Raw genomic sequence first — 27954 nt, 5'->3', positions numbered from 1 at the left:
ACACCAATGCCAGCTTATGTCACCAATGGAGCTGGGTGCAGAGACTCACTTTTAAGTTTCTGGACTGCATTCTTCATTGTCTTCAGCAGGAGTAGATTGAGTTCTGCGGCAGAAAGGCAGAGATGACAAAGAGGGGAGAGTTGAGCTTTAATTGCAACCACTATCCCCACAGCCTTTGCCTTCTTATTGGATGTCTCTGGCTCACTCTCAGCAACATTCCTGAGGCTCTTGTACTTTACTTGGAATCAAGGAATCAACACTTTCCCTCTATTTTTCGGGCCTCTCGAGGGATCAGTCACTGATAGACACAGCCCCAGTGGAACCTCATGTTCTACACGTTTGTAGAAAGAATAGTGCTCTCCCATCCATGCTAGCTCAGACTCTAGCTCCATGAAGCTGGTCCAAGACCCATCCCTGAGTCAGGACCCACAATAAGCTTTCAGGAAGGGGTGAGGAGTATAAAGATGATGCCAGACAGGCCAGAGGCTCCTGGACATTGGGGACCAGACTGGGGGTACAGTGGGGGTCTACTTCCAGCCATGCAGGCTTGGTGCTGTGAGGATCCATTTCCTGTACCCCTGCAAGGCATTTTCCAAACTGAAATGAAATGATAAGACTCATCATCTGAGTGAGGCCAGCTTTGTGTGAGGGCTGGGTGGCTGAAGAAGGAAGCAGTTGGTGATGGATGAGGAGTGGCTGGTGTTTCTGTCTCCTTGGCCCTGGGCATCCAACTAAGGATGCAAACTTGTGGGCTCCTTCTGCACAAGGCTCAAGTGGTCTGAGTCAATGTGGGGCCTTTGTCCACCTCCTAAGTAGAGAGTTGGGCTAGGACAATGAAGCCCAGTGACACTCTCTCTTTCCATCTGTGCCAGATGGGAGCCACTTTGAGTATATGTGGTGTGGTTCATGTCACCCACCCATTCTGACATAACATCCTCCCAGGTTCCAGGCATTTAAGTTTCCCATAGGCTCGTTAATCGAAATTATTGGTTAGGGGCATGGTGGATCCTTGCATAGTGAAATAAACAAAGGCTGACTGGCCAAGGAACTGGGTAAGGTTATCCAGGGGCAGGGCTGGCTGGGGAAGATGGGACCACCCTTGAATATCCCCCTTCCAACATTTCTAGACAGAGTTCTCAGGTCCATCATTCCAGGAGAGTCTGAAAGGACCCCTAGCTTGCCCAAACCTGTATGGGATCCAGGTGAGAAAGGTCTCATCTTGGCAATTAATGATGAAGAATACAGATAGTGCCCTGGGACTCCTTGCACTGGATGTCAACTCTTGAAATGTCTTGAATACCACTCCTCTCTTTATTTTGATAAAATAAGATGCCAAGTGTCAAGGGGGCATCAAATATTGCAGAAATGACACTCTGTGTGGGGTTCTGACCCTTGGGGTTTGGAGAGAGAGGGGATACCAGTAGGTGCTGAGAATAGACCTGTGGCCTGGAGTAAGTGGCCAAACTTAATGAATGAGGAAATGAAAAAAATTGGTTCCTTCTTACCAAGTGTTTTGTTAGTACACTCATTCTCAAATTCTTTTTGAGAAAGAGTTCTGTTTCCTCTGCATTGACGCCATGTGTTGTTAAAGTTCTGGCAGTCTACATATATTCCACAGGACACTTTCCATGATGGTCCACACTTGTTGATGTCTGGAACACAACAGGACAAAAGGTCACCTCTCAAAGGTATGAATTCCATTGTGAATTCACATGGCACTCACCTCCGTCCTGATCTTGACACAAGGACTGAACTGACTCAGCTCCTTATTAGCTCTTATAGGGTTAGGCTGAACTACTACCAGTTGCTCCAGAAAGCTGGCTTACTGTTCTACTCATCCCTGCTCTCTGACTGGATCTGCATGCACCTTGATTCAAACACTCTGCTGTGCCATATGGGGACTGGAAGTAGGTCTGCATTCCTGCTGCAGGCCTTTTGGGGTGGACAGAAAAAATGACTTGGTTCCAGACCATCCTCTTGGTTGCTGTTTGCATCATCAGGGACACTCATGTGAGCTCCAGTCATGCCAAGTGTGAGTGATCGTGACACTGAAGGCTTCCCACGATGCTGAGGAAATGGAGACAGTCATGGCTGGAGGATTGTCCAGAGTGATATCCATCATTTACAGCGGAGGTTAGGGCTAGGTGATCAGGCTCCTACCCATTGATCCCCTCCACCTCCACTTTAGTCATAGCAGCCCTAGTACACCCCACAATTTTATCAGGCACTCCCCCAGCTCTCAATGTTAAGACTTCTCGAGATGCCCCAGGATGTCTCTAGGGGAGATTTGCTCTCTCCACTTCTGTAGAAATCTCATTTTATCAGAGCCTGTTATGCATGGGAAAGAGAAAGCAGCTCACAGCTGAGTCACTGCAGGTGTTCTCTGGCATTTTACCTCTCCCTGTTCCTAAACTTAGGAGGGAAGTTGCCCATGAGCCAGGTCCCCTTGGAATAGGTCAGGGAACCATAGAGCAAGTTCTGGACACCAATGCTAAGAACAACAGCAACTTAGTAAAAATGCAGGAATAGAATGTTTGGCCCTTGTACATGTATGAGCTTCTTCCAGTCAGGGGGCCAAAGACGTTTAGAGCCTGGAAGGACTCACAGGGTTATGATCAGTCAGGGTAGACAACTGGTCTTTCCCAGGTCAAAGTTTCTTATCCAGACTCTTGACATTCCCTTCTAAGACCCCAGGTCCAGGTTGTGGGTAGTATTAACATAAGGATATGAATGGAAGGGAGAGGAATGCATAGCTCAGGAATTCTTGTTTGGCCACCATCTGATCACTGAGATTTCCTCCTCTCAGATGATGGCAATAGCTGGAGACCCATACTCAAGGCTGAGGGATAGGGAGGTATGGAGTGGGGGCATACTGGAATGAGTACTGGAAGGGGAAGACATGAGGATGGGAGATTCCTCAACCTGACAAGTGTAGTCCAAGGAAGGAGTTGGAATTCAGTTACAGCATCAGCCAGATTTCCTCTCCATGTTCAAGAGTCTGCGTATCTCCCTGAGACACACACATGCAAGTTCACAAAGGAATATTTTGGATACTTCCAGGGTCAAGCAAGGGCTGTGCAGTAATCACAACATCTTTTCCTTTCTTTGATGAAATTTACTTTCTCCCAAATTTTAAATAATAAATGGATACTTAGAAAACAGAGAAGTAAAAAAAAAAAAAAAGGTGAAAAATCACCCAGAAGTCTAGTATTCTAGAATATTGTAGGCTTTTCCTTTTTTACTCATTGATTCAAATATGCTAGGAGTAATTTATTTTATTACCAATAACTCAGACTATTTTGAGTAGATGAAGAATATTTCTTGATGAAAAATCATATAATTTTCTTTTACCTCATTAAAAAAATATGCAGTAAAATGTCCATAACAAAAGTTTTCATCTTAGCTTTATGTTTAATGATTTCCTTTTGTGGTTCTATTTTTTTGAAGAATAAAAACTCCTTGCCTTTAGACATGGTCGTGGTTTCTACTACCTTATCAGTTATATAACTTTGGACATCACTCAATCTCTTCGGGCCTGAATTTGCTAATTAGAAAAATCAGGTTACCTTGAATAATAAAATTCATAGAAAAAAACCATACTGTATAAGATCCTTGACATTGATCTTGGTAATAACTTTTTTTTTATTTGACAGCAAAAACAAAGCAACAAAAGCAGACTAGAGAGGTGTGACTCCATCAAACTACACAGCTCTGTACAGCAAAATGAGGTGAAATCACTCAGTCGTGTCCCACCCCATGGACTATACAACCCATGGAATTCTCCAGGCCAGAATACTGGAGTGGGTAGCTGTTACCTTCTCCAGGGGACCTTCCCAGCCCAAGGATTGAACCCAGGTCTCCCACATTGCAGGCAGATTCTTTACCAGCTGAGTCACAAGGGAAGCCCAAGAATTTTGGAGTGGGTAGCCTATCCCTTCTCCAGGGGATCTTCCCGACCCAGGAATTGAACCAGGGTCTCTTGCATTGCAGGCAGATTCTTTACCAACTGAGCTATCAGGGAAGACTGTACAGCAAAAGGATCTATCCCCAAAATGAAAAGAAAATCTATAATATCAGATACTAATTTACAAATCATACATAAATAAGGGGTTAATATCCAAAATATATAAAGAACTCATATGACTCAATAGCAAAAAAAGAACCAAACAAAATGATTGAGTAAAAAATGGGTAGATGACCTGAATAGACATTTTCCCAAAGAAGACTACCAAATGGCCAACAGGTACATGAAAATGTGTTCAACATCACCAATCATTAACGAAAAGGAAATCAAAACCAGAATCAGATATCACCTCACACTTATTAGAATAACTATTATCAAAAAGACAAGAAAGAACAAGTGTTAGTGATGAAGTGGAGGAAAGGACTTTTTTCCATTTTTGTGTCAATTAAATTTGCAGCCCCTCTGGGACTGCCCACTTCCTTCATGCTTTCTTGAAGTGTCTCCTTTCTTATTCTCAACAAAGTGCTTCTGAGCTGCCTTCAGAGCTGAATGCTATAGATGTACCACAGCCTCTCCCCAAATCTGTCTGAGCATTTCCACCACCCCAAGGCTCTGTACCATGGCAACTCTTCAAGGGGCTGGTGAAGCTGTCCTCAGATGCAGAACTGAATCCTGGAATGCAGCGGCAGGCATCGGTGTTGACACATGGAGGGTTTTGGTCGCACCACCAAGCACAGGCTGTGAGGGAAGAAGCAGTGGGGATGGAGACTCAGTCAGAAGGTCAAGGATGAACAAAGCCCGCTTCAAGCTGGTGGTCTAGTAGTAGAGGAAGGGAAGGAATGGATGGGGTGACTTCCACTGGAAGTTTTTGTTGTTTAGACACTAAGTCATGTTTGACTATTTGTGACCCCATGGACTTTAGCCCACCAGGCTCCAAGGAATTATCCAGGCAAGAATGCTGGAGTGAGTTGCCATTTTCCTCCTCCAGGGGATCTTCATGATTCAGGAATTAAACCTGTGTCTCCTGCATTGGCAGGCACATTCTTTACCACTGAGTCACCTGGAAAGCCCTCTCTTGGAATAGGAAGAGACAAAAACTTCTGAGCATGTTGGGGTGGGGAGGAATAGCTTCTCTTACATTCAGAAAACTGTGTCTGAACCTTACATTCAGGATAAGCCTACTTTCTTCTTCCTTTGTTGGTAAAAGGACACAGACCCCAGCATATGCTCCACAGGTTATGTCACTAATGGGGCTGGCTGAGCAGACTTACGTTTCATGTTCAAGGATGTGGATTCCGATGGCAAAATCAGCAGAATCAAGAATCCTGGGGCAGAGAAACAGAAAGATGACAGAGTAGAGTCACACTCAATTTCACCCCCTGTCCCCATAGCCTTTGCCTCCTGGGGATGGGCTTCTGGGCCCTGTATCCTTCAGCTTTCCAGTGGCATCTCATATTCTCCTGTACTGTACTCAGAATCAAGAACTCAGCTTTTCACCTCCAAGTCTTGGATCTCCCTGAGGAGTCAGTCAGCAATGGACACAGTCCTCATGGAGAATCAGGTGCTACAGTTAAAGGACAGGCAATACATAGACCAACAGCTGATGTCAGCAACACATCTTTGAAATTCCAATCTCTTCCAGTGGAAGTGTTAAATTGTGGAGGAGAAAGTTCTTTAGATTGGTGTACCTAGATTCTTTGTTCTCTGACAATGGCAGAAATCTGCTCTGAAGATTTCTCTTTCAGGATCTCTCTTCACATTTAACATTCCTGACACAGATGAGTTTGGGTAGTAGAAGTGAAACAACCCTGAGTTGGAGCACTAGCTCACAATTACATCAGCCGGGCATGGAGCCCTGGAATCAGGAGACAGGGAGTTTAGAGCATGTGAGAAGTAAGAACTAAGGCAACTTCTAAGGTAGAAGAACTAAGGTAGACTCACTATCACTTTGTTAAATGGCCTCTCCACATATAGCACCAATAAATTCTATGAAACTGAAAGAGTTAGTGGCTCAGTCATGTCTGACTCTTTGTGACCCCAAGGACTTTAACTCACCAGGTGACTCTTCTGTCCATGGAATTCTCCAGGCAAGAATACTGGAGTAGGTAGCCATTCCTTTCTCCAGGGGATCTTCCCCACCCAGGGATCAAATCTGGGTCTCCTGCATTTCAGTAGATTCTTTACCATCTGAGCCACGAGAGAAGTCCAATGACTTCTATGGTTCCTTCCAAGTGAACTCCTGGTCCTGCTATAGTATATCAAGAGCACAGCCTTTTTTCTTGATCTCCCAGTTTGGTCTGAGAAAATGAGTTACTGATCAAGTTTTCTGTTATGAAAAGAACCCTTATATGTGGAATCTAAACAGAAATAATACAGATTAACTTACAAAACAGAAATAGTCTCATAGACATAGAGAATGAACTTACGGTTGCCATGGGGGAAGAATGGAGGGAAGGGATAGTTAGGGAGCTGGGGATGGACCTGTACACACGGCTATACTTAAAATGTATAACTAACAAGGACCTACTGCACAGCACAGGGAACTCTGCTCAATGTTATGTGGCAATCTGGATGGGAGGGAGTTTGGGGGAGAATGGATACATGTGCATGCATGGCTGAGTCCCTTCAGTGTTCACCTGAAGCTATCCGAACATTATGAACTGGACATGTGTGTGTGTTAATTGCTCAGTCATGTCTTACTCTTTGCAACCCCATGGACTGAAGCCTGCCAGGCTCCTTTGTCCATGAAATTCTCCAGACAAAGACACAGAAGTGGGTTGCCATTCCGTTCTCTAGGGGATCTTCTTGACCCAGGGATCAAACACACATCTCATTATGTCTCCTGCATTGGTAGGCAGGTTCTTTACCATCTGTGCTACCTGGGAAGCCCCTAATTGGCTACACTCCAATACAAAATAAAAGTTTTTAAAAAATGAATAAAAAAGAAAACTATGGGTTCAAAGATAAAATTTACTCTTATAGGCAATATGTACACCACATATTAGAGTCTCTCATCTTATCCATGTGAGGCAGTGAATCCTATGAATATTTTTTTATGATCTGTGAGTCTGCACAGAATTTTCCCCAAATGTGCCCAGCATTAAGAAAAGTCATGTTCCACATATCAGAATATAAGAAACATGGCCATTCTCATAAAAACCAGGAAACAATTTATAAGCAATGAGGACAACATATAAGGAACACTTGACTTACTAGGTAACAGGTATTATTCTAAACAGTGAAGAAAATACAGATTCATCAGAATTAAGCTGACCTTCCTGATACTGTTTTTTCACCAAATCACTATTGAAAATGTTAGTTGCTCAGTTGTGTCTGATTCTTTGCCTCCGCATAGGCTGCAGCCCACTAGGCTTCTCTGTCCATGAAATTTTCCAGGCAAGAATACTGGAGTGGTTTCCTTCAAATCATTCCATCCCACATAAAGCCTATAGAATAAGTAATGGTGTTTTTCTTATGCCATTAGAACTTTCAAATAGGCTGGTTTTCCACTCTTCTGGGAAAAAAAAAAAAAAAGTTTATCAGACTTGTCTCAGCCATAGTACCCAGATATTTTGTCAAACACTAGTCTAGATGCTGCTGGGAGTTTTGTTTTGCTTTTAAAAATGAGATTAACATTTAAATCAGGGCTTCCCAGGTCACTTAGTGGTAAAGAATCCGCCTGCCTAGCAGGAGATGCAGGCTCAATCCCTGGGCTGGGAAGATCCCCTGGAGAAGAAATTAACAATTTGCTCCAGTATTTTTGTCTGGGAAATCCCATGTACAGAGAAGCCTGGTGGATTACAGCCCATTGGGTCCCAAAGAATCTGAGACGACTTTGCAACTAAACATGCATGCACACTCCCATTTAAATCAATAGACTTTGAGTAAAGCAGATTACTCTCCATTATATATGTGATCCTTTTTCAAACAGTTGAAAATCTTAGAGTAAAAAGACTGACCTCACTGAGGAAGAGAATTCTTCCAGAATTGCATTTGGACTTGAGAAGCAGCATTAGGTCCCCCCAGGGTTTCCAGCCTGCCTCCCTGTCCTGTAGATTCTGAACTTTCCAACCTCCGCAGTCCCATGAACAAGATCCTTCAATAAATCCCTTTCTCTTTCCTTCTCTATAAACATTCCAGTGAATTCTGTTTCTCAGGGAAACCTGGACTAATACAGGTGGTAAAATGAGAAATCTTTAAGTCCCCAATTTGCCTCGACGTAAGTTTCACCAGTTTTCTCCTTTGGAACTTACTATCAATGTGCTAATATCCTTAAAATTTCTACTTGTCTATCCCTTATAGAGATAGTAGGAAAGCAAGTTAAATATCAAGGATGAAAGAAAGAAGAGAATATTCACAGACTGGATAGAGTCCCCAAACAGCTTTATTTTTCTATACCCCGTGTTATAATTCTACACACCTGGAAGCAACCTTAGATAGCCGTTTTTCATGATGTAGAGACCAGCAAGCCCAGCCACGGAAGACATCTGATCTTGGTCTGTGTGTGTTGAAAAGACTTCTTGTTTTAAGTGTGACTTGCATTTTGAAGAAGCTGACTGAGGAAAATGCTGATCTGGATTCTTTCTTCCCTTTTAATCTGCCCTATGATTAGCTTCTTAGAAACTGCAGTTCTATTTTTAAACTATGTGCATGGTATTTATACTGAATTAGTATTTGGGTTTCCCTTGTGGTTCAGCTGGTAAAGAATCTGCCTGCAATGTAGGAGACCCCGGTTCGATTCATGGGTCGGGAAGATCCACTGGAGAAGGGAAAGGCTACCTACTCCAGTATTCTGGCCTGGAGAATTCCATGAACTGCATAGTCCATGGGGTCACAAAGAGTGGGACATGACTGAGCGACTTTCACATAGTATTTGTACTGAAATACTCACTGAAGGTGGTTTTTGAATCTTTTTGGTATCAGTTCAGTTCAGTTCAGTCACTCAGTCGTGTCCAATTCTCTGTGACCCCATGAACCGCAGCACGCCAGGCCTCCTTGTCCATCACCAACTCCCGGAGCCCACCCAAACCCATGTCCTGTGAGTTGATGATGTCATCCAACTATCTCATCCTCTGTTGTCCCCTTCTCCTCTTGCCCTCAATCTTTCCCAGCATCAGGGTCTTTTCCAATGAGTCAGCTCTTCGCACCAGGAGGCCAAAGTATTGGAGTTTCAGCTTCAACATCAGTCCTTCCAATGAACACCCAGGACTGAGCTCCTTTAGGATGGGCTGGTTGGATCTTCTTACAGTCCAAGGGACTCTCAAGAGTCTTCTCCAACACCACAGCTCAAAAGCATCAATTCTTTGGTGCTCAGCTTTCTATATAGTCCAACTCTCACACCCATACATGACCACTGGAAAAACCATAGCCTTGACTAGATGGACCTTTGTTGACAAAGGAATGTCTCTTCTTTAATATGCTGTCTAGGTTGGTCATAACTTTCCTTCCAAGGATTAAGTGTCTTTTAATTTCATGGCTGCAGTCACCATCTGCAGTGATTTTGGAGCCCAGAAAAGTAAAGTCAACCACTCTTTCCACTGTTTCCCCATCTATCTGCCATGAGTGATGGAATCGTATGCCATGATCTTAGTTTTCTGAATGTTGAGCTTTAAGCCAACTTTTTCACTCTCCGAAGGTGTGATACTATGTATAAGAAAACTTCCCCAACATGAATAATCATACTGTACTTTTTACCCCTATGAGGTTCTTAGGTCAGAGTGAGCAGAATTATGTATTTATTAGTGGACATTTAAAAATCATGTTGTAATGGGCACACAATATGATATGAGTTTCAAATGTGAAACAGGATTATTTGATATTTGTATATATTGCCAAATGATTACCGAAATAATTCATTAACATCCATCACCACACAGTTGCAAATTGTTTTTGCTTGTGATGGGAACTTTCAACTCTTTGGCCAATGCAATTATTAACTCAACAAAAAAATTCAACTCAATTAGGCAAGTTAACTCACAGGCAGGTGTTCTTTGATGTCCCTCACATTTATTTTCTTTGTCCTCAGGGTCCAAGAGTTCCAGTTATGAACAACGATGACTACCATCACCATCCCCCCATTTCTAAGGTACAGTCTGTTTGACCATAAACAGCTATGGTGCCCCATCCCCAGTCAGAGGTTGGTTTCAGAATGGATTGGTGACTTCATTCTTGCAATGAGGACCAAAAGCTGTGGGGCTTCTAGTAAGATTCCTCCTTCCTAAGAAAAAACCCTGGCATCCCTTTTCTTTCAGGGCATTGCAATTTCTGAATGCAATGCTGGAATGGCTCCATCCAGCAGCCTGAAAAGGAGCACCAGTCCAGTCAGAAAGGCAGAGCAGAAAAATGGACCTTGATGACACTGTTGATCAGCTGAATCACCCAACACTGAAGTTTGTTTGACCTCAGAACTTCCCAGTATGTAAGATAATAAATTTCCTGATTGCTTAATCTGGGGAGTATGGAGAAAGGGAGAGAGAGAGGGAGAGAGGGCCTCTCACCGTGATTACTGTCAATGGATAAGACTGATTTAGAAGAATCATTAAATTCTGAATGGAACATTAAAAAAAAAAAGGTTTACTTTGTTAGAAACCTTGCAATACAATATTATTAGCTATTGTTGCTTTGTTGCACGTTATATCTACATGACTTATTTTATAACTGGATGCTTGTACCTTTTTATATCCTTCACCCACTTCCCCTCTCTGACCTCTCTTCTCTATATTTACAAACTTGTTTTTTGTCCTATCTTGCTTCTCTAAATCTTTTAGAGTCTTATGTTTGTCTGATAGATAAGATGTTTATACATACTTTGGATGTCATTGTGCTTCAAATAAGGTTTTTCATGCTAAGAACTTTGTCTTTAAAGTTTCTTTAGTCAGCAATAGTTCTTGGGGAGTTCTTTCATGTCATTGCATGTAAATCCACATTTTTCTTTTCTGCTGCTGTTGCATGTATCCAGATTTTACAATATGAAGAAATTATATTTTTCCATTCTCTGTTTTTATGCCCATACAATAATGCTGCAGTGAATATCTCAAAAGTACCATAAGAACATTTGATATTTTCCTTAGAAGAGACATTATGTGGTTCTAATCTTGGGTTGTAGAGTATATATATCTTACATTGTGATAAATTCTATAACTCTTGTATTTAATGACACTCAAAGTGCCATTGGTGCTATAGGATAGGGTCAACTTCCTATATGAAATTAACACTCTTGCTGCCATATTTTTTTCATTTTTAATATAAAAAGTTTTGTTGTCAGTTGGTTTAAGTGACATATGTACTAGTCCATCATTGATCTCACTTGCTGCTAAGTCGCTTCAGTTGTGTCCGACTCTGTGTGACCCCATAGACAGCAGCCTACCAGGCTCCTCCGTCCCTGGGATTTTCCAGGCAAGAACACTGGAGTGGGTTGCCATTTCCTCCTCCAATGCATGAAAGTGAAAAGTGAAAATGAAGTCGCTCAGTCGTGTCTGACTCTTCAAGACCTCATGGACTGCAGCCTACCAGGCTCCTCCGTCCATGGGATTTTCCAGGCAAGAATACTGGAGAGGGCTGTCATTGCCTTCTCCATTATCTCACTTAGAATGAAATTAATGGAAGACTAAGATATAGGAACTTAAAAATGTTAGGAAGTTAATTCATTTTATATTAGGTCATTAGAATGGAAAGGAGAGTCCAAGATGGTGGCTAGGAAAAGCCATGCAGAGGGCAAACAAAGAAAAAGCCTTTAAAAGAGGAAGCTGAAGACTGGAGTGAGAGCCTCTGGTAAGAAAACATGCCCAGAACACGTTCCATTCCCTTATTGGTCTTGAGCATATGCCTTTTTGCACTCCCTTTCTTGATTGGTGGTGGGGATACAAGTTCTATTTTGTGTAAGGCTGAACCAATCAGACTCCAGGAGGATGAGACAGAAACTATACAAAGGGAAGACAAGAGAGATCAAATCTCTCCTGTGGGGTCAGCCCGCTCTACCATATTGAGGGTGTACTGTCTACTGCCTGCTGCCATTTTGCACTCTAACTAGCCTATATGAGCTGTAACTAGTCTGTTGATGAGACAATAACCTTGAGGCTGAGCTATCTGCTGTCTCCTTAATAAATCCTGGCTACTTGAGCTATAACTAGGCTATTGTCCCAAATCCTTGCTATGAGGAGGCAAGAGCTGAGAAATCACAAAAACTGTGATTATTTTGTCATTTCAAATCTTTGTTATGATGAGACAAGAACTAAGGGAGAGAAAGAAACTGATCTGACATATCTGTGCATACAAAAATGTCAAAACTTCAAGCTTATGAGTCACTGTCTCTGAAGGAGGCATAGGTTTTTCTTTTTCCTGAATAGAATGAAAGTATATAATTTGTAAAGAATCAGTCTAGATAATTTGTAAAGGAACTTTCAACTTTACATTTGTAAGATTCTGTAAGGTTGGCATTTAAACATTAAGAGACTTAGGAATCTTGAAATTATACATTATCAAATGCTTTCAACTTCCCCAATTTGATGGATAAACAATTTACTTTAATCTCAGAAAAATTTGTATTTCTTTGATTACCAGTGTAGTTGAAATTTTCACATATTTTTGTATTTTCATGGTAATCTGTGAATTATATACTCATATCTCTTGCAAACTATTTTATTCATTGTATTTACTTAAGTTGTTAAGAATATATATATGTGCATGATGTGTGTGTGTATCTTTGTTTTGAAAAAACAAAATGCAAAGTTTTTAATGGTATCACATCTTTAAACTCTGATTGTGGAGTCTTTTGTTACCATATTCCCCAACCCCCCTGAAAACCTGTTACCTATTTTATTTCTGGAGAAGGGTAAACAAAAAAAGAGAAGATATTCACTTTAATTTGAGAGGCAGCTATGCTGGAAGCAGCAGTGTCAATAATTTTAAGCCCCTAAGAATATTCTCAGTAAAGGGAAAGCTGAGACTAAGAGCAAGATCATCCATTTTCACTGGGATAAAAGAATGAAGAAAAGCAAGGTCAGTAACACCAAGTGGGGTTTGAACACAGAAATTAGGGTGAAGTTACTCCTTTCAAATGCAGATTTTTAAATGAAAATATGTGTATAAGTCACAGTTGTATTCTCTCTGAATTCAGCTGGTCTCCTACCCATAGTAGAAGCCCCAGGAACCTGAAGAACAAAGACATTATTAACTAGATACAGTCAAGTCACTCCTTCTAAACTGGGATTTGACTGCTGATGGCCCTGTCTAGCTCACAGCTGCCTCCAGGGATTGGACTAAGTAACTATGTTGGCAGGAAAGCCAGATACTGAGGATGCACCCATCAAAAAGTTGAATGCTGTGCAATGGGTCCGAGATGACTTGCACACCCTGTTCACTGAACATTTTCTGACCTCTCTGGACAGGAGTATCTGTGAACATCAGGCTCATTTGATGATGCTGCATGTCTGTGCTCATGTTGATAGTAAACAGGGTAAACATCATTCTCATTATAACTGAAGTAAGATGAAATTGACAGCTATGTCATTACAAATTTTTATTTTGGTCTAGTTTTCAATTATTTACTATGTGGATTTTGCTTTAGCCATGACTAGGGCATTGTTCTTCATCTTCCAATGTTTATTTGGTAGATTGTTAGTATACTTGGAATTTGTTCATTCAATAATTTTTCCTGAATAAATAACCTGCTATCTTGATGTGATTTATTGGAGGAGTTATTGTGACTTTCCTGACTTCACATGCCATCTTTCATACATTGATTTGAAATACCATATCTACTGAACATTAAATTTCTATACATGGTGTATTTGTTATTCTGTTTCATGAATCCATTTTCCCATTTCCAGACCAGTAACACAGTTAAAATGGTTTAGTTTTGTTTTTATAAGTGCTATGAAGCAAATTTCTGTATTTCCTGTTAAATGTGTGAATCTGGTTGGATAAGAATAGACTTTCACTAGAAAGTCTATTGTAATAGGGAGAGTGCTCTGATCTCAGAAATCTGTGAGGATCTCAAAATCATACTGAAAAAAAAATTCTTTGATAGTGTAAAGGAGGAAACAGGCAGAGATAAACTTAATTTTTGGAAGGGGGAGCTGGACAAGTAAGGGGAAATTATCCTCAGTTTGTGACAGGAAATTGATTTTAATGTGGTCAGCCATTTTCCAGGAGAAGTTAAAAATGAAGGCATGTTCTACTTTATTTTGATTCTTACTCAGGCTTGTGGATAAACTTAGTTCAGAGACCTGTAGGAAAAAGAGAAGCACTTGTTTCAAGCTTGACCAAAGCAAAGCAAAGGGTAAGAAATAGCAATTTATAAATGTCATTCTTTAGAACTGTGCAATTTCCTTTTTCACAATTTTATACTATATAAACATTAGTAAGGCCCATAAAAAATGTCTTGGGACTTTGATTTTGATTGAACTGGCTCTGTAGATTAATTTGGAGGTAATAGATTCCTTATAAAACTAAGATTTCCCAACCCCTCCAGTATAACAGCCTATGTAGCTTATGATTTCTTTCAATTATACTTTCCAGTTTTCTGCCTAAGAACTTCGTGCATTCTTGGAAGATTGTTCCTAGTATTATTCTTAAATTTCAAACAATTTTCCTATATCATTTTAAAATGGTTTTTTCTTTTGATAGAAAAAAACATTGCACTTTACAAGTTGATCTTGCTATAGATGTAGAACTCAATATTTTTCAATAAACTCTCTGAAGTTTCTTTGATAGACAACTTGCCCTCTGCAAATAAAGACTCTTTTGTGTATTTCTTTCAAGCACTTGTATCTTTCTTTTTTAATCGCACTTGTGTGAGTTTGGAGGTGGGATAAAGATTTGTGAGACAACTCAAGTATCAGTGTTCAAATATTTTGAGATGAACACTTAATAGTTCTCCATGAGGTTGCACCACAATAAGTCCTGCTTCCTTACTGGTAAAAGTTCAATGGTTATTGAGTTATAAATTGCATTTTAAGAAAAGGTATCAGATATTCTGTATGCATAAGGAATTTGGCAGAGCACACAGAGTTGATGTATGTCATGTGTTAGATGGTGCTTTTCAGTAGCTATATTCTTACATTATTTAAATTGAAAAAAAATTGATAACAAGGACAACATGAATAAATATTGATTGAAAAAATAAACCCAAAACACAAGACATGTATGATCGATTCCTACCCTGATCTTGTCTCCCTTTCATAGTTACTATCTACTATCACAAAACTATAGTTTTTTCTGGTATACATAGAGTCTATATTTTAACCTTGACAGTTATAAAATATTCCCTAAATATTCAAATATTAATAAATATATACTTTTGGAACTATGAAGCATTTACTGAAAATCACCCAAAAACTTGACCATTCTTTATAGCGTACAAGGAAATTTTTCCTTGTCAACATAGGTAGAAGTCTTTGGGTCTGTGGACCAGCATTCCTTAAAATTGAGATGACTTTTCATTTTGCTATAGTTTATTAATAGTTCATTTGAGTAGCTTGTGTTTTCTTCTTACAGTGCTGCAATGAACCGATCTTCTCCTTGAGCTCCCTGCTTTAGAAGCATTTAGAGCAGAGACTTTGTATTGTCTGATAGATAAAAAAGGACCTTTGCTAAGATTCAATCTTTTCTTTTCTGTTGGTATTCTCAGAGATCTGGAAACCAGAAGTTTGTGACTAGAGTAGACTGGAAACCACATACCATGACTTCCTGTCAATGGAAACATGAGAATAAGGGGAATTGAAACCTTGTGTGTGTGGAAATCCAGAAGCATGACTCAAGAATCTAAGACTTGAACATTGGAGATGCTGAGAATCCATCTACTCTTGGTGGATGTGAAAATTGGATGACTGTAGAGCCTGAAAGCAAACTGAGTGTCACATAATGAGAGAGACTATTGTGGGTCTAAATTGATCACCCAGATTGACAGTCTGTGGTTGAGGAGTCTTGATGAGAGAATATGAAAGATTGATCGAGCAAAGAGGATCATGTCCTGAAGGAGTTAGATAGGGAAATCTGGAGTGGCAGCAGAGACGATTCGGGGATGATAATGAGAGGGAATTGAACTGAGGAAGCTAAGATATATGATATGAAATAATTCAAGGGGAAACACACAGCAAAGGGCTGGGACATTGCTTAAACTGTATTCAGTACAGAATGAATTTCCCAGCTAGGAAAAGTTACGAGTGTGGTAAGAGATGAATCTGGGATCACTCCTGGGAGACATTGTTTTGTAGGGTTCTTTTTGGAGGAGTGGATGAAGGCTTGTTTCCATGGGGTTTGCTTGTTGAGAAAAGTGCTTTGTACTGTCTGCTTCAGGAAGCAGCTAGAAATTTTCAAGCAGTGAGGTGAAAGTAGCATATTAGGGGTGATTGGGTTTGATTTACTCTTTCTCCTTATCCCACATCCAAAGAATGTATGTCCTGTGGAAAATAATGGATTCCAGGAACAGAGATTGCAAGCAGCAACTGGTATGGAAAATACAAATACACCAAGAGAAAAATTGTAAATTACCACCATAGTCTGAAGAAGAAATACCATGTAAGTTAGACGTGAACACATTAAACTGAGAAGTGGAAAATTATTCATACATGTGTTACTTTTTCTTTGATAGCAATTATAATTTTTGTTGTATCACAATATATGAATATTCTCTTCAAAGAAGTTATATATGTACTGATACAGCAAAATACAAAAAAATTTCCCTTACCCACAGCTGGCCTGTCCAAAACACAAGTGGACGTGCATTTTCTTTCTCCCTTATGAAGGCACTTAGGATTTAAACTTTGCAATAACCCATTAATCTTTCTAAATATTAATCTACATGGATTTATGTATCTATATATTTTTAAAATATTGTTTCAAACTATATGTAGGATTATGTGACTAGCATTTTTCACATAAAAATATTCCTTTTAAGTATATATGCCTTCTAGCACTATGTATTTTCTTATTATAATTGAACTCTGATTTAACTCTGCCTTGTTAGTAAATATTTTAGTTTTAAAGGAGAATTGCACATTTGAAGTGGGTGCAGATTGATTATTTGATATGTACATGAACATGATACTTAAAGTGGAGGAGGGCAAAGACCCCATACCTCGTTGTGAAATCCTTGAGCCATTACCGAGATATGCAAAAGATAAGGACCATGATCAACTGTAGAATATAGGACTTCAGTACTGGGAGGCAGGAAAAGTTGAATGGCTCAGCAGAGTATTCCTCTTAAGGAGCAGGGAGAGGATGATCCTATGGACACTCTTATTGAAATGGAGCAGGACTCTATGGTCCTTGCCGCACCCCACCTCCCCCAACCCCCACATCCTCTGCTTTTCTTTTGCCTGTGGAAAACTTTAGTCAAAGAATAAGTTTAATCAGAGAAATGAGAAATGATAAAACAATGGAAAACAGTCAAAGGAGACTAAATTATAATGATGTAGTCATTAAGCGTAGTCAAAGACCTTTAGTTCTTTCTCAAGGGCTATAGATAATATTCTGAGCCATATCCTGGGAGCTGTCTTATAGATACTAAAACCCTAGATGGAGAAGTTAGCGACATGATGACCAGACTGTACCCAAGACTTGAGCTGCCACAATTCTGAGAAGTGACCACAAAGAAATGGGAACAATTGGACCCTGGAGCTGAAGATGAACTGTACCTAAAACATTCAAGATGATGTTGGTCAGACCAGTGATAACCAATCAATCTGAAGATGACTGTTAGAGATGACTGCATGTAGCACCCCACCCCCACAATCTGTCTATAAAAGCCTTACCTCCTGATTGTCGAGGGAGGGGTGTCAGCCTTTGGACAGGTGTCTGTCACCCTCCCCCCCACACAGTTGCCAGCAGAAATAAAGCAAATTTTCCTTTCCACAATCCTGGCTTGTTTATTGGCTTTTGAGTCGTGAGCAGCCGGACCCCAAACCCTCCTTTCAGTAACATTATCTTATGGTTCCCCCACCACTCAGAGCATCATGACTCCCACACTTAGGTGAGGATTGTGGCTCCCCACAACCAGACAGATAAGACCTGGTTCCCCAGAGATGTCTGTGTTCCCACTCTACTGCTCTTTCCTATAAATTTTAGTATTCTATTCTTCTTCTTCTTCTTTTTTTTTTTTGCATTTCTCTTTGCTCTTTCTTTCAAAACACCAGTAGTCACTGAGAACACTTGAGTTATTTATTCAAACACTCAGAAGTTCTCTCTTATTCTTTATACTCTATTTATTGTGAGGCACACAAGCACTGGTGCTGCCTTGGTGGCTCAGACAGTAAGAAACCTGCCTGCAATTAAGGAGACATGAGTTTGATTCCTGGTTTGGGAAGATCCCTGGAGAAGGGCATGGCTACACACTCCAGTATTCTTGCCTGGAGAATCCCTTGGACAGAGGAGCCTGGTGGGCTACATACATGAGGTCCCAAAGAATTGGATATGATGAGTGACTAACAGTTTCACTTCACACAGGCACTAAGTGCTTATGTTGTAATTTTAAATAACTTACTAGAATTGAGAAATTGTGCTTCTTGAACACTGTCTCTATCCCAGTGCCCTCAGCAGAATTCTTATTTTTTATGGCTAGGATGTGTATTCTATCTTGTAAACTCAAGACAAAACTTGCTGTTGTCATTCAGTTGCTAAGTTGTGTCTGACTCTTTGCAACCCCATTGACTGCTTCATGCCAAGCTTCCCTGTCCTCCACTGTCTCCTGGATTTTGTTCAGATTCATGTCCACTGAGTCAGTGATGCTACCTAAGCACCTTGCCCTCTGCTGCACTCTTCTCCATTTGCCTTCAACCTTTCCCAGTACCAGGGTCTTTTCCAATGATTTGGCTCTTCGCATCAGGTGGCAAAAGTATTGAAGTTTCAGCTTCAGCATCAGATCTTCCATTGAATATTCAGGGTTGATTTCCTTTAGGATTGACTGGTTTGATCTCCTTGCTGTCCAAGGGACTCTCAAGAGTCTTCCCCAGCACCACAGTTTGAAAGCATCAATTCTTTGGCACTCAGCCTTCTTTTTGGTCGATTTCTCACATCCCTACATGACTACTGGAAAACCCATAGCTTTGACTAGACAGACATTTGTTGGCAAAGTAATGCCTCTGCTTTTTAACACATAACCTGTTAATCACATTAGTAAAATATATCTTGCTGAAACATCTCAGACATTACAGAAGTTACCATGCCTCTAATCACTGCCCCAAACTTAGGCTCTTTCCCTTGCACCGGAAAAAATAGAATATTTAACTCTCTCTAAGAATTAACTCAATAATACTATGCCCATTGTATTTCTAGTTGCCTTTTTTACACTCAACTATGTATATTTCATGCAAAGATGGGTTCAATAAAGGACAGAAATGGTATGGACCTAACCGAAGCAGAAGATATTAAGAAGAGGTGGCAAGAATACACAGAAGAACAGTACAAAAAACATCTTCATGACCCAGATAATCACGATGGTATAATCACTCACCTAGAGTCAGTCATCCTGGAATGTGAAGTCAAATGGGCCTTAGAAACATCACTATGAACAAAGCTAGTGGATGTGATGGAATTCCAGTTGAGCTATTTCAAATCCTGAAACATGATGCTGTGAAAGTGTTGCACTCAATATGCCAGCAAATTTTGAAAATTCAGCAGTAGTCACAGGACTGGAAAATGTCAGTTTTCATTCCAACCCCAAAGAAAGGCAATGCCAAAGAATGCTCAAACTACTGCGCAATTGCACTCATCTCACACACTAGTAAAGTAATGCTTAAAATTCTCCAAGCCAGGCTTCAGCAATACGTGAACTGTGAACTTCCAGATGTTCAAGGTGGTTTTAGAAAAGACAGAGGAACCAGAGATCAAATTGCCAACATCCGCTGGATCATCGAGAAAGCAAGAGAGTTCCAGAAAAACCTCTACTTCTGCTTTATTGACTATGCCAAAGCCTTTGACTGTGTGGATCACAATAAACTGTGGAAAATTCTGAAAGAGATGGGCATACCAGACCACCTGACCTGCCTCTTGAGAAACCTGTATGCAGGTCAGGAAGCAACAGTTAGAACTGGACATGGAACAACAGACTGGTTCCAAATAGGAAAAGGTATACATCAAGACTGTATATAGTCACCCTGATTATTTAACTTATATGCAGAGTACATCATGAGAAATGCTAGGCTGGATGAAGCACAAGTTGGAATCAAGATTGCCGGGAGAAATATCAATGACCTCAGATATGCAGATGACACCACCCTTATGGCAGAGAGTGAAGAAGAACTAAAGAACCTCTTGATGCAAGTGAAAGAGGAGAGTGAAAAAGTTGGCTTAAAGCCCAACATTCAGAAAACTAAGATCATGGCATCTGGTCCTATCACTTCATGGCAAATAGTGGAAATAGCAGCTGACTTTTATTTTTCTGGGTTCCAAAATCACTGCAGATGGTGATTGCAGCCATGAAATTAAAAGACTCTTACTCCTTGGAAGGAAAGCTATGACCAACCTAGACAGCATATTAAAAAGAAGAGACAGAGGGCATTCGGCGTGGAGCCAGGAGCCGCGGCGAGGCGGCCGGGAGCTTGGCGTGTGCTGGTGACCCGAGGAGAAGAGGCGGAGGCGATAAGGAAGTGAAGGATGCCAATGCTGCGCTGCTCAGTAACTATGAGGTGTTCCAGTTACTAACTGATTTGAAAGAGCAGCGTAAAGAAAGTGGAAAGAGGTGGGTCTCTTGTAGACAGCATATATGGGGGTCTTGTTTTTGTATCCATTCAGCCAATCTTTGTCTTTTGGTTGGGGCATTCAACCCATTTACATTTAAGGTAATTATTGATAGGTGTGGTCCCGTTGCCATTTACTTTGTTGTTTTGGGTTCACGTTTATACAACCTTTCTGCATTTCCTGTCTAGAGAAGATCCTTTAGCATTTGTTGAAGAGCTGGTTTGGTGGTGCTGAATTCTCTCAGCTTTTGCTTATCTGTAAAGCTTTTGAGTTCTCCTTCATATCTGAAAGAGATCCTTGCTGGATACAGTAATCTAGGTTGTAGGTTATTCTCTTTCATTACTTTCAGGACGTCCTGCCATTCCCTTCTGGCCTGGAGGGTTTCTATTGATAGGTCAGCTGTTATCCTTATGGGAATCCCTTTGTGTGTTATTTGTTGTTTTTCCCTTGCTGCTTTTAATATTTGTTCTTTGTGTTTGATCTTTGTTAGTTTGATTAATATGTGTCTTGGGGTGTTTCGCCTTGGGTTTATCCTGTTTGGGACTCTCTGGGTTTCTTGGACTTGAGTGGCTATTTCCTTCCCCATTTTAGGGAAGTTTTCAGCTATTATCTCCTCGAGTATTTTCTCATGGCCTTTCTTTTTGTCTTCTTCTTCTGGAACTCCTATGATTCGAATGTTGGGGCGTTTCACAGTGTCCCAGAGGTCCCTGAGGTTGTCCTCATTTCTTTTGATCCTTTTTTCTTTTTTCCTCTCTGCTTCATTTATTTCCACCATTTTATCTTCTACCTCACTTATCCTATCTTCTGCCTCCGTTATTCTACTCTTGGTTCCCTCCAAAGTGTTTTTGACCTCATTCATTGCATTGTTCATTTTTAATTGACTCTTTTTTATTTCTTCTAGGTCTTTATTAAACAATTCTTGTATCTTTTCAATCTTTGTCTCCAGGCTATTTATCTGTAACTCCATTTTGTTTTCAAGATTTTGGATCATTTTTATTATCATTATTCTAAATTCTTTTTCAGGTAGATTCCCTATCTCCTCCTCTTTTGTTTGACTTGGTGGGCATTTTTCATGTTCCTTTACCTGTTGGGTATTTCTTTGCCTTTTCATCTTGTTTAGATTGCTGTGTCTGGAGTGGACTTTAGGGCTGGAAAAAAATATTTCATGCAAATGGAGACCAAAAGAAAGCAGGAGTCGCAATACTCATATCAGATAAAATAGACTTTCAAATAAAAGCTGTGAAAAGAGACAAAGAAGGACACTACATAATGATCAAAGGATCAATCCAAGAAGAAGATATAACAATTATAAATATATATGCACCCAACATAGGAGCACCGCAATATGTACGGCAAACACTAACGAGTATGAAAGAGGAAATTAATAGTAACACAATAATAGTGGGAGACTTTAATACCCCACTCACAACTATGGATAGATCAACTAAACAGAAAATTAACAAGGAAACACAAACTTTAAATGACACAATGGACCAGCTAGACCTAATTGATATCTATAGGACATTTCACCCCAAAACAATCAACTTCACCTTTTTCTCAAGTGCACACGGAACCTTCTCCAGAATAGATCACATCCTGGGCCATAAATCTGGTCTTGGAAAATTCAAAAAAATTGAAATCATTCCAGTCATCTTTTCTGACCACAGTGCAGTAAGATTAGATCTCAATTACAGGAAAAAAATTGTTAAAAATTCAAACACCTGGAGGCTAAATAACACGCTTCTGAATAACCAACAAATCATAGAAGAAATCAAAAAAGAAATCAAAATATGTATAGAAATGAATGAAAATGAAAACACAACAACCCAAAACCTATGGGACACTGTAAAAGCAGTGCTAAGGGGAAGGTTCATAGCATTACAGGCTTACATCAAGAAACAAGAAAAAAGCCAAATAAATAACCTAACTCTACACCTAAAGCAATTAGAGAAGGAAGAAATGAAGAACCCCAGGGTTAGCAGAAGGAAAGAAATCTTAAAAATTAAGGCAGAAATAAATGCAATAGAAACTAAAGAGACCATAGGAAAAATCAACAAAGCTAAAAGCTGGTTTTTTGAAAAAATAAACAAAATTGACAAACCATTAGCAAGACTCATTAAGAAACAAAGAGAGAAGAACCAAATTAACAAAATTATAAATGAAAATGGAGAGATCACAACAGACAACACTGAAATACAAAGGATCATAAGAGACTACTACCAGCAGCTCTATGCCAATAAAATGGACAACTTGGATGAAATGGACAAATTCTTAGAAAAGTATAACTTTCCAAAACTGAACCAGGAAGAAATAGAAGATCTTAACAGACCCATCACAGGCAAGGAAATCGAAACTGTAATCAAAAATCTTCCAGAAAACAAAAGCCCAGGACCAGATGGCTTCACAGCTGAATTCTACCAAAAATTTAGAGAAGAGCTAACATCTATCTTACTCAAACTCTTCCAGAAAATTGCAGAAGAAGGTAAACTTCCAAACTCATTCTATGAGGCCACCATCACCCTAATTCCAAAACCTGACAAAGATGCCACAAAAAAAGAAAACTACAGGCCAATATCACTGATGAACATAGATGCAAAAATCCTTAACAAAATTCTAGCAAACAGAATCCAACAACATATTAAAAAAATCATACACCACGACCAAGTGGGCTTTATCCCAGGAATGCAAGGATTCTTCAATATCCGCAAATCAATCAATGTAATACACCACATTAACAAATTGAAAGATAAAAACCATATGATTATCTCAATAGATGCAGAGAAAGCCTTTGACAAAATTCAACACTCATTTATGATTAAAACTCTCCAAAAAGCAGGAATAGAAGGAACATACCTCAACATAATAAAAGCTATATATGACAAACCCACAGCAAGCATCACCCTCAATGGTGAAAAATTGAAAGCATTTCCCCTGAAATCAGGAACAAGACAAGGGTGCCCACTCACCACTACTGTTCAACATAGTGTTGGAAGTTTTGGCCACAGCAATCAGAGCAGAAAAAGAAGTAAAAGGAATCCAGATAGGAAAAGGAGAAGTGAAACTCTCACTGTTTGCAGATGACATGATCCTCTATATAGAAAACCCTAAAGACTCTACCAGAAAATTACTAGAACTAATCAACGAATATAGTAAAGTTGCAGGATATAAAATTAACACACAGAAATCCCTTGCATTCCTATATACTAACAATGAAAAAACAGAAAGAGAAATTAAGGAAACAATACCATTCACCATTGCAACAAAAAGAATAAAATACTTAGGAGTATATCTACCTAAAGAAACAAAAGACCTATACATAGAAACCTATAAAACACTGATCAAAGAAATCAAAGAGGACACAAACAGATGGAGAAACATACCGTGTTCATGGATTGGAAGAATCAATATTGTCAAAATGGCTATTCTACCCAAAGCAATCTATAGATTCAATGCAATCCCTATCAAGCTACCAACGGTATTTTTCACAGAACTAGACCAAAGAATTTCACAATTTGTATGGAAATACAAAAAACCTCGAATAGCCAAAGTAATTTTGAAAAAGAAGAATGGAACTGGAGGAATCAACCTGCCTGACTTCAGACTCTACTACAAAGCCACAGTCATCAAGACAGTGTGGTACTGGCACAAAGACAGAAATATAGACCAATGGAACAGAATAGAAAGCCCAGAGATAAATCCACGAACCTATGGACACCTTATCTTTGACAAAGGAGGCAAGGATATACAATGGAAAAAAGACAACCTCTTTAAAAAGTGGTGCTGGGAAAACTGGTCAACCACTTGCAAAAGAATGAAACTAGAACACTTTCTAACACCATACACAAAAATAAACTCAAAATGGATTAAAGATTTAAATGTAAGACCAGAAACTATAAAACTCCTAGAGGAGAACATAGGCAAAACACTCTCCGACATAAATCACAGCAAGATCCTCTATGACCCACCTCCCAGAATATTGGAAATAAAAGCAAAACTAAACAAATGGGATCTAATGAAACTTAAAAGCTTTTGCACTACAAAAGAAACTATAAGTAAGGTGAAAAGACAGCCGTCAGATTGGGAGAAAATAATAGCAAATGAAGCAACAGACAAAGGATTAATCTCAAAAATATACAAGCAACTCCTGCAGCTCAATTCCAGAAAAATAAATGACCCAATCAAAAAATGGGCCAGAGAACTAAACAGACATTTCTCCAAAGAAGACATACAGATGGCTAACAAACACATGAAAAGATGCTCAACATCACTCATTATTAGAGAAATGCAAATCAAAACCACAATGAGGTACCATTACACACCAGTCAGGATGGCTGCTATCCAAAAGTCTACAAGCAATAAATGCTGGAGAGGCTGTGGAGAAAAGGGAACCCTCTTACACTGTTGGTGGGAATGCAAACTAGTACAGCCACTATGGAAAACAGTGTGGAGATTTCTTAAAAAACTGGAAATAGAACTGCCATATGACCCAGCAATCCCACTTCTGGGCATACACACTGAGGAAACCAGATCTGAAAGAGACACGTGCATCCCAATGTTCATCGCAGCACTGTTTATAATAGCCAGGACATGGAAGCAACCTAGATGCCCATCAGCAGATGAATGGATAAGGAAGCTGTGGTACATATACACCATGGAATTTTACTCAGCCGTCAAAAAGAATTCATTTGAACCAGTCCTAATGAGATGGATGAAACTGGAGCCCCTTATACAGAGTGAAGTAAGCCAGAAAGATAAAGAACATTACAGCATACTAACACATATATATGGAATTTAGAAAGATGGTAACGATAACCCTATATGCAAAACAGAAAAAGAGACACAGAAATACAGAACAGACTTTTGAACTCTGTGGGAGAAGGTGAGGGTGGGATGTTTCAAAAGAATAGCATGTATACTATCTATGGTGAAACAGATCACCAGCCCAGGTGGGATGCATGAGACAAGTGCTTGGGCCTGGTGCACTGGGAAGACCTAGAGGAATCGGGTGGAGAGGGAGATGGGAGGGGGGATCGGGATGGGGAATAAGTGTAAATCTATGGCTGATTCATATCAATGTATGACAAAACCCACTGAAATGTTGTGAAGTAATTAGCCTCCAACTAATAAAAAAATTAAAAAAAAATATATCTAGAAAAAAAAAAAAAAAGAAAGTGGAAAGAATAAACACAGTTCTGGGCAACAGAACTTGAATACTATCACTTATGAAACATTAAAATACATATCAAAAACACCATGTAGGCACCAGAGTCCTGAGATTGTGAGAGAATTTCTGACAACAATGAAAAGCCACAAGTTGACCAAAGCTGAAAAGCTTCAGCTGCTGAATCACAGGCCTGTGACTGCTGTTGAGATCCAGCTGATGGTGGAGGAGAGTGAGGAACGGCTGACAGAGGAGCAGATCGAAGCTCCGCTCCACACCGTCACAAGCATCCTCCCCGCGGGGCCAGAGGCTGAGCAGCAGCAGAATACCAGCGACGACGTGGCGATGGATGAGGAGGACCCCGCATAGAAGAGCACAGCTGGCCCGAGTGTCTCCTGAAGTTGAAGGCCCAGCAGCCGTTTCCCAGACATTCAGAGGATTGTTTATTTGATTTTACCTTCTGTCCCAACAGGCCTCATTTCCCGGTTAGTTGGGTAAACCACAAAAATAATCTTAAAAGAAATCCTTGTGCCTCTGGGAGAACAAACATGGTGGACTTGCTGAGACGGTCAGGGCAGAGAGCTAAAGAGAGGAGGAGTGAGTCAAAAAGGACAATGACTGTGGAACTCTCAGTGGTAAAAATATTTCTTCTGTGGCCTTTGCCATGGTTGTGGGAAAGTCTCTGTACACAGCTGGTAAAATACTTGCCTTGGCTTTAAAAAAAATAAAATAAAATAAAATAAAAAATAAAAATAAAAAGAAGAGACATTACTTTGCCAACAAAGTTCTGTCTAGTCAAGGCTATGGTTTTCCCAGTAGTCATGTATGGATATGAGAGTTGGGCTGTGAAGATAGCTGAGCGCTAAAGAATTGATGCTTTTGAACTGTGGTGTTGGAGAAGACTCTTGAGAGTCCCTTGGACTGCAAGGAGATCCAACCAGTTCATCCTAAAGGAGCTCAGTCCTGGGTGTTCATTGGAAGGACTGATGTTGAAGCTGAAATTCCAGTACTTTGGCCACCTCATGTGAAGTGTTGACTCATTGGAAAAGACCCTGTTGCTGGGAGGGATTGGGGGCAGGAGAAGAAGGGAATGACAGAGGATGACATGGCTGGATGGCATCACCGACTCGATGGACATGAGTTTGAGTAAACTCCGGGAGTTGGTGATGGACAGGGAGGCCTGGCATGCTGTGATTCATGGGGTCGCAAAGAGTCGGACACGACTGAGCGACTGAACTGAACTGAACTGAACTGAACCATCAGAAAGATTCTCCCAGCCAGCCAGTGATCTCAGAACAAAGAGGTGATAATGACCACATCAATGTTGTAGTTTCAGGGGCAACTGAGAAGGTCAAGTGGAAAACTGCAAGAGATTTGGGTGTCAACAAAATTGCTCATTTTTTTGGACAGTATTATTTGGATACGTTTTCATTCACAGCAAAATAAAGGAAGGTACAGAGGTTTTCTCATATTCCCCTTGCCTCCAGACAGGTATAGCTTCTCCTGTTATCAGTATCACTCACCAGAGTGGCACATTTGTTACAAGTTTTGAACCTATATTGATGCATCATGATCAACCAAAGTCCATAGCTTACATTAGGATTCACTCTTGGTGTACATTGTTTTGCTCACCTACCTTTCAATATTTCAATTTTGTGAATGTAATGCAAAAAACCTTCTTGTAAATATCTTCTGCAATCATAGGAATGTGTCTTGAATGAAGATTTTAAAAGTAGGATTGCTGAACCCTAGGGTCTGTGCATCTTAAACTTCCATAGCTGCTACCAAATTCCTGAGTAAAGTGTCTATATAAACTTACCTTAGTACCATATAGGAATATCCATTTTACCCTGGTGTAACTGATATTAAATGTTACTTAGATCTGTAGATTTTTCTAATCTAATGCACGGCAGTATTTGCTCCTTGTATTAATTCCAATTTCCTTGACTACTAGGTATTTTTTTTTTCCATTTATTTTTAATAGTTGGAGGCTAATTACTTTACAATATTGTAGTGGTTTTTGTCATGCATTGACATGAATCAGCCATGGATTTACATGTATTCCCCATCCTGATCCCCCCTCCCACCTCCCTCTCTACCCGATCCCTCTGGGTCTTCCCAGTGCACCAGGCCCAAGCACTTGTCTCATGCA

The 27954-nt window shown here is 40.0% G+C and overlaps 2 protein-coding genes across 2 annotated transcripts in view; one reads left to right on the top strand and one right to left on the bottom strand.

The window, feature by feature from the left end:
* The window catches only part of LOC122700001 (adhesion G protein-coupled receptor E2-like), a 42884-nt gene extending 34433 nt beyond the window's left edge, over positions 1-8451 (bottom strand). The window contains exons 1-5 of the mRNA XM_043912508.1: positions 8385-8451; positions 5236-5289; positions 4583-4702; positions 1506-1652; positions 50-103 (exon numbers count right to left, since the gene is read on the bottom strand). Of these exons, the coding sequence (XP_043768443.1) occupies positions 50-103; positions 1506-1652; positions 4583-4702; positions 5236-5289; positions 8385-8451 (442 nt within the window). The remainder of the gene's footprint in view (positions 1-49; positions 104-1505; positions 1653-4582; positions 4703-5235; positions 5290-8384) is intronic.
* Positions 8452-13231: 4780 nt separating this feature from the next.
* On the top strand, positions 13232-26351 carry LOC122699999 (DNA-directed RNA polymerase III subunit RPC9-like). Its single transcript, XM_043912507.1, has 3 exons — positions 13232-13418; positions 20450-20632; positions 25813-26351. Exons 1-3 carry the CDS (start codon positions 13232-13234, stop codon positions 26169-26171), a joined length of 729 nt encoding a protein of 242 aa, XP_043768442.1. The 3' UTR covers positions 26172-26351.
* Positions 26352-27954: the final 1603 nt, after the last annotated feature.

This window comes from Cervus elaphus, chromosome 9 (genome assembly GCF_910594005.1).
Source record: "Cervus elaphus chromosome 9, mCerEla1.1, whole genome shotgun sequence".
In the NCBI taxonomy this organism is placed as follows: Eukaryota; Metazoa; Chordata; class Mammalia; order Artiodactyla; family Cervidae; genus Cervus; species Cervus elaphus.
This window is presented reverse-complemented; position numbering and strand designations above follow the sequence as displayed.

What these genes read in the sequence shown, in the direction of transcription:
- LOC122699999 (XM_043912507.1), top strand. Translation starts at nt 13,232, where the DNA reads ATGTTGGCAGGAAAGCCAGATACTGAGGATGCACCCATCAAAAAGTTG. An exon ending in TCATGTTGATAGTAAACAGG is followed by an intron (nt 13,419 to 20,449) that starts GTAAACATCATT and finishes ATTAAAAAGAAG; the next exon opens with AGACAGAGGGCATTCGGCGT. An exon ending in GAAAGAGCAGCGTAAAGAAA is followed by an intron (nt 20,633 to 25,812) that starts GTGGAAAGAGGT and finishes AAAAAAAAGAAA; the next exon opens with GTGGAAAGAATAAACACAGT.